At 39.1% G+C, this 6,739-nt stretch overlaps 2 protein-coding genes across 3 annotated transcripts; one reads left to right on the top strand and one right to left on the bottom strand.

Moving 5' to 3' along the window:
• Nucleotides 1-221: 221 nt before the first annotated feature.
• Nucleotides 222-3,144, top strand: LOC113764656 (receptor like protein kinase S.2). Its single transcript, XM_027308625.1, has one exon. The coding sequence runs from the start codon at nucleotides 562-564 to the stop codon at nucleotides 3,037-3,039; it is 2,478 nt and encodes an 825-aa protein (XP_027164426.1). The 5' UTR covers nucleotides 222-561; the 3' UTR covers nucleotides 3,040-3,144.
• Nucleotides 3,145-3,272: 128 nt separating this feature from the next.
• Nucleotides 3,273-5,995, bottom strand: LOC113766866 (probable calcium-binding protein CML22). Of its 2 annotated transcripts, none has more exons than XM_027311028.1 (5): nucleotides 5,898-5,995; nucleotides 4,316-4,588; nucleotides 4,008-4,210; nucleotides 3,735-3,909; nucleotides 3,273-3,640 (listed from the first exon to the last, which is right to left on the bottom strand). In XM_027311028.1, the coding sequence occupies exons 1-5, from the start codon at nucleotides 5,911-5,913 to the stop codon at nucleotides 3,528-3,530; spliced, it is 780 nt and encodes a 259-aa protein (XP_027166829.1). In that variant the 5' UTR covers nucleotides 5,914-5,995; the 3' UTR covers nucleotides 3,273-3,527. The 2 variants fall into 2 exon arrangements, with proteins under 2 accessions (XP_027166829.1, XP_027166830.1); XM_027311029.1 differs by having other exon boundaries at nucleotides 4,316-4,555.
• Between the last annotated feature and the right edge of the window lie 744 nt (nucleotides 5,996-6,739).

Here is a 6,739-nt window from a genome sequence, read left to right as displayed (position 1 = left end):
AGAACTTGGATCTTTCAGAAATAATAAATGTTTATGTCCAAAATAATTCCTATGGCCATGCACAGGAAAGCAGAAGTCAATCCGAGGTCATTGCAGATGAGCTAAATATCCATATACAGCCAAAGTTTTGAGTCCCCACCTCTTTCTGTTGTTTCTAGAGAAACATAAAGGTAAAACCCTCAACGCGGTATGAAATTTAAAAAAGCGGCTATGGAAAAATTAGCCCTCTTAAAAGTGTGAACAACTGATATGGATGATGTGATCCATGATGTGTTTCCAGAAAACCAAATCAACTAAAGAATCAGAATTTTCTGTAGCAAACATCATACAGGGGTTGGTTCTTGTTGGCCAGTTTTATCTTCATAGGCATACAATTCAAACATGCAACCTAACCATGTTTGAATATAAGCCACCAAATACATAACCAGGTTCAAAACTTTCATACAAGAACCTGCTTTTGTTCATTGTTGGAACCTTCACTACTCTTATCTGCATTCCCTCTATCCATGTCCAACTTTTGCAATTCAAGCCATTAACCATCTCATCAATATCAGCTGAACCATGCATCTGAACCGCCTTTGCTTCATTCTGCCAGCAGATGTTGATGAAATTGAACCAATTGATCACAAAAAAGTCCAGAAAACAAAGGAAAAACAACCGTCTCCTCGTCACTGTGGCTCACAAGTTGTGAATCTCCTTCGTACATCAGTGCATCGATTCTTTGACTCAAAATGGATCAACTTCTGCCACCAAGAAGCCCCAGGGAAGCATTTCTCTGGTATGTTGTTCCAGGATATGGCAGGAGTGAAGATGTCTGAGGAAGTAGGGGGCGAAAATGCCAGAATATTCAGCTATTCTGAGCTCTACATAGGGTCCAAAGGATTTAGTGAAGATGAAATACTCGGAAGTGGAGGCTTTGGCAAAGTCTATAGAGCAGTTTTACCCAGTGATGGAACAACAGTAGCCGTTAAATGCTTGGCTGAGAGAGGCGAGCAATTCGAGAAGACATTTGCTGCAGAATTGGTAGCCGTTGCTCATCTTCGCCACAGGAACCTTGTAAAGCTCAGGGGATGGTGTGTTCATGATGATCAGTTGTTTCTTGTCTATGACTACATGCCTAACCGAAGTCTTGACAGAATACTCTTTAAAAGGCCTGAGAAGAATGGTTCATCACCTCTTGATTGGGAGCGTAGGAAGAAGATAGTCAATGGCTTGGCTGCTGCGTTGTTTTACCTCCATGAACAATTGGAGACTCAGATCATACACAGAGATGTGAAGACGAGTAATGTGATGCTTGATTCACATTTTAATGCCCGTCTTGGTGACTTTGGCTTGGCTAGGTGGCTAGAACATAAGATTGAGTACCAATCAAGGACACCTTCAATGAAGAATCAACAATTTCGGCTAGCTGAAACAACCAGAATTGGTGGAACCATTGGCTATTTGCCACCGGAGAGCTTCCAGAAGAGAAGTTTCGCCACTGCAAAATCTGATGTATTCAGCTTTGGAATTGTGGTCTTGGAGGTTGTTTCAGGAAGACGTGCTGTTGATCTCACATACCCGGATGATCAGATCATCTTGCTTGATTTTACCAGGAAGCTCTCCGATGAAGGAATACTTCTACAAGCAGGGGATACTAGGCTCCCAGATGGGTCTTTCAAGCTTTCAGACATGGAACAAATGATACATGTTGGACTTCTCTGCACACTTCATGATCCTCAATCGCGGCCTAACATGAAATGGGCTGTGGATGTACTTTCTGGCAACATATATGGTAAATTACCAGATCTTCCTTCATTCAAGAGTCACCCCCTTTACATATCTTTGTCGTCTCCAAGCAACAGTAGTTCTAGCTACACGATCACAACAGGGTCTTCTACAACAAGATCCACAACCAGCATCAGCACTTCTGCTCTAAACTCATCAAACTTTGTCACAGCCACTGGAGAAACCTTGTACGTAACAGCAGAGGTTGAGAACAGTAATATTGTCTCTTCACATAGTAGCCACCCTCCGCCATGTACTTTCCCGGTGGTTGAAACTCCAAGGGTGATAACATACAAGGAAATCATTGCTGCCACAAACAATTTTGCAGATTCACGGAGAGTAGCCGAGCTTGACTTTGGAACAGCCTATCATGGTTTCCTTGACAATCATTACCACGTTCTGGTGAAGAGGCTTGGCATGAAGACATGTCCTGCATTGCGAGTAAGATTCTCAAATGAACTCCAAACCTTGGGAAGGCTTCGCCACAGAAATCTGGTACAGCTTCGTGGATGGTGCACTGAACAAGGGGAGATGCTTGTTGTGTATGATTATTCTGCAAAATGCCTCCTAAGTCATGTCTTATTCCATCATACAAGCAGAATCTTGCAATGGCATCATCGATATAGCATAATCAAATCGCTTGCTTCTGCCATTCGGTACCTCCATGAAGAATGGGATGAGCAGGTTATTCACAGAAGCATCACATCTTCTGCCGTAGCTCTGGATGCAGACATGAATCCTAGACTCGGTTGTTTTGCTCTAGCTGAATTCTTGACACGGAATGAACATGGCCATCATGTCGTTATTGACAAGAAGAGATCAGCTTGTGGAATCTTTGGATACATGTCACCAGATTATATTAAATCTGGAGAAGCAACTACAATGGCTGATGTTTATAGCTTTGGTGTAGTGTTGCTTGAGGTGGTATGTGGGCAGATGGCAGTTGATTTTAGGAGGCCCGAGGTGCTACTAGTGAGAAGAATTCAAGAATTTGAGGCGCAGAAAAGACCATATGAAGAACTGGCAGACATGAGGTTAGATGGAAAGTACAACCGCAGGGAATTGTTGAGGCTGATCAAATTAGGCATGGCATGCACCAGCTCCAACCCAGAATCAAGACCAAGCATGAGGCAGATAGTAAGCATACTTGATGGTCATGATCAATGGTTGACGGACAATTGGCGCAAGGAGGAGGAAATAGAACAATGGAAACAAAGAAATGCATCTTCTTTGTCACTTATTAGAAGAATTCAAGCTCTTAGCATACAATGAAACTTGCCTATAATGTAAACAATTAGATATGCTTATATTTACCGCAACCTGTGTTGTAAAATTAATTATCTTTTGCCTTTTATTCTTTAACGTCATCTGAAGGGAGTTGTAATGTGTTTTACCATTAAGGGTGCAGAACGCTACAATCTTTAGCATAGATAACATTGACGTTTTCCAGCTGCTATCAATAGTCCATATCACATGCAAAGAATGGAAACAAATAAACACCGGGAAACAGTTCAATTCATTGATACAAAGTATAGACTACAGATCTTAAGAAATCTTATGGGGAAAGAAACAGCAAAACACACAAAAGTATGAAACAGAAGTGAGATTTCAGCTTTTTCAGCTGAAAGTAATAAACGTACGTGTAATTGGCCACTTATGCACACTGATATGCAACGCGCTTTATGTCACGTGTACACATCAATCAACTCTGACCTCCTGCAGATTGTATCTTGCTTTCTGCCTTGCAGATCTGGATCCAGCTAATTTTCTATCTCAATAGCTTCATCATCTGAGTCCATTCCAACCCAGTCGATGAAAGCAAAGAGAAACTCCCTGAAGCCAACCTTGCCTTTTCTGTTCCAGTCCATTTCTTCTGCAATCATTAATAGGATCACATGAACTCTAAAACATGGCCCTACTTGCTGGCTGATCAATGATATAAATAACATTAGAGAGTATGAATATACTGAATCGAGTGTGAGTCACGTGAGAGGGTGATCTCTCCAAAGAAGAAGCCTCATTCAGTGCCTGGACAACATCTTTCCTGTTCAATTTCCCTTTGCCATTTTTATCAAGGAACAAGAATGCTTCAATTATAATATTAAAAGTAGCTTGAAGCTGTGGCGAAAGAATATCTGATGCCTGAAACAAAATTCAACTGTGAGGGACTACATTTGTTCACAAAAGGATAAAAGAACATTCAAAATTGTGAAAAACGAAGGTGATGTTGATAAATATACAGTATGAGAAGGGATGGAATAATCCGTTAGGAAATATATGAGACACAGAAGAACAATAAACTCATTGAGTTGTATGCCTTCATTTTCATTTATATCACAATAGTAGAAAAGATCATCAATTTCCTCCTCTCTGATTGTTAACTGCAATTCCTGAGAGCATTTTTTTAGTTCTTCACGTTCAATGGTTGCATTGTTATCTTCATCTGCATTGATGATTCAAGAAATCGAGAGAGAGAGAGAGAGAGATTTCAGTGTCCTTAAGGCTTTCAGTTTCAAATTAAAAACTTCCAGACACAAAAAAGACTCACCGTACTGTCGGAAAATGTCTCTTATCTCTTTCAATCCCTCTTTGAACTGGGGGAATTTCATGATTATGCTATTGATTGATCTGAAGTTGCTTTGTCCTGAGGCACTTTTCTTAATCTCAATCATCCTCTTTTCAAGCTTACGATCCAGCCTCTCATACTTGCTTTGTGGTTTATGACAACAGAACATCCCTACCACCTTACCTGACAACAGCTTCAGATCAGCATAACGGCGAAAGGTGCCTTCAAGATAGCCAGCAGTAGGTAAATCATTAACTGTTGATTAAAACATAACAAATAAGGTTATCTGATCGTCAACATGAAATCGTAACGTTATCGTTCAAATAACACACAAATTAATGGAAATCATGTTCATCTATATGATTATAAGTGAAATATCTCAGAATATTAATCACCCCTGAATGCAGAAGCACATGTCATCAGCGCAAACTTATAATGGAATATCTTGCCAGCAATACTAAACATAACTTTTTAAGTTAGTTCGATGGTGGTTGTTGTCCGAAGCAGTCAGATAGTGATAACACTTCTAAGCAATTCAAGAAATTGGCAAACAGAATTAATTGCTTGCCATCACGTTACTGTACAGGTTTCCCAATACTCCAGTTAAGTATCTTTATTTCTTTTTTCTATATCGTGGAATATTTCAATCAGATTCCAAGCATGTAACAAGGAAACGAAAGACCTTTCATAATTCAAGATAATAACCGAAGGTTGTATCAGGAACCTACCATTCATATGCTGAAGTTAATGAACACCTACCTGTCTTCGTCATATTAAACAGAACTAATGTGGCAATGGAAATCTCCTAAAAAACAACCGATCATGCCTCGTACGTCTTTTTGCTCTCAAATGGTTGTAACATAGTCAGCAGAGTAATTTTGTGAAGGAATGAAGAGTGAGTATATGGACTCCAACCCATGAAACCAAAGCAGCAATAGCAAATTAAAGAAATATAACAAAGGAGAAAATATGTTGCTGGGAAGCGCAAGAGAACAGATAGAAATTGATGTCAGACGCCTGTAGTGCTCTTGCCAAACAAAAAATTTGTATTCATCTTCAAGGATTAGCAGTAAAGTTCTTTAATATCTTCATCTTTAGCAGCAAATTACGATTTAGAGGCTCGAACCCATAATTCGTTGATGCATAAAGTAAAGAAGCTAGAACTAGTAAATGCATAAATCCACACCAAAAAATGGATTACTCTGGAACAAGAAAGGAGTCAACAACATTGAGGCATTCCCATTAATACAGTCAGTAAAGATTCTTATAAAACCACAGCTGATAAAGCTTATTCTACTTTACATATTTAATCTTGTAATGTATAAGGAGCCATTACTCTTATTGCACTTTAACATGACAGAAGTACCAAATATCCTAGCTTGTTCCTTTATACAAAAGGCCGAAACTGTGAGATTATGCTATACACAAGTTGAATTCCTTTATGCATTTTAACAAACATGTAACGATAAAAGGAATAATGATATTGAAGTTGTAGTACAGTTTGAGAAACTGGGAATAAATCCAATGCTCCTGAACAAGAAAGACAAGAAATGGTGCGGTATACCTGGTGAATCTTTCATGGGTTTGGAGTCTGGAAGAACAAAGAAAGAAATTGCTGCTTAACTCCTAGAATCTATCTGTATATGATAGAAAGGGAAGAGGGACCCATCAATGGTACAAGCTGCAAAACTAGTCCTATAAAGAAAGAAAAACAAAGGGTTCAGTGGGGAAGGAGGGAATGGGGTTATGGAAAAGTAAAGTATATATACCATCGTCATCATATCTTTGAATGGAAAATTCTCGTTCTCTCTCTCTCTCTCTCTCTCTCTCTCTCTCGCTTCCCCAAGTGGATATGCCATCATAGCTTTGACTACAAGCCTTCCTCACTTTCTTTCCTCTCCTCTGCCAACTTCATCAACCTGAAAGAGTTTGAACAAGCTTTTATTTATGGATAGTTTAACTTTAAATTCCATTTCTTGGTGTCAATTTGATAAGGAAACTGTAGATTTCCATTCCAGAATTTTGCCCATTGGCATTGACTAATGCTTCCAACATTTCTCTACATACATCATCATGAATTCATTTTCGACTTTCAGACCCCCTCTTCCACGAAAACCTCAAATGTCAACTTGACACTGCATTAAATATTTTCCCTTTTCATGTCAAAAAGCTTTCCATGCACTTCTATTACTTAATTTTAGTACGAACATGAGTCATCTTTCAAGTTAGTTACAATTTAAACAAGATACTAGACTTCAGATTTCTTTTGCCCCAAAGGGAAAAAAAGAAAAACACACACACAAGAGCACATATGAGAGGGTGCATTTCATTTTAGTCATATAATTGTGATCAGGTTTGAGCAAGGCCCCTAGGCTAAATTAATCTCCACCCTGTTTACAGATTGAT

The sequence above is a fragment of the Coffea eugenioides genome, chromosome 3 (assembly GCF_003713205.1).
Source record: "Coffea eugenioides isolate CCC68of chromosome 3, Ceug_1.0, whole genome shotgun sequence".
NCBI lineage: Eukaryota > Viridiplantae > Streptophyta > Magnoliopsida > Gentianales > Rubiaceae > Coffea > Coffea eugenioides.
The sequence above is the reverse complement of the archived record's forward strand: the minus strand, read 5'-3'. Positions and strand labels throughout refer to the sequence as shown.

What these genes read in the sequence shown, in the direction of transcription:
- LOC113764656 (XM_027308625.1), top strand. Translation starts at nt 562, where the DNA reads ATGCATCTGAACCGCCTTTGCTTCATTCTGCCAGCAGATGTTGATGAA.
- LOC113766866 (XM_027311028.1), bottom strand. An exon ending in AGACATTTTCCGACAGTACG is followed by an intron (nt 4,211 to 4,315) that starts GTGAGTCTTTTT and finishes TCATCAATGCAG; the next exon opens with ATGAAGATAACAATGCAACC. An exon ending in CGTGACTCACACTCGATTCA is followed by an intron (nt 3,641 to 3,734) that starts GTATATTCATAC and finishes TAATGATTGCAG; the next exon opens with AAGAAATGGACTGGAACAGA.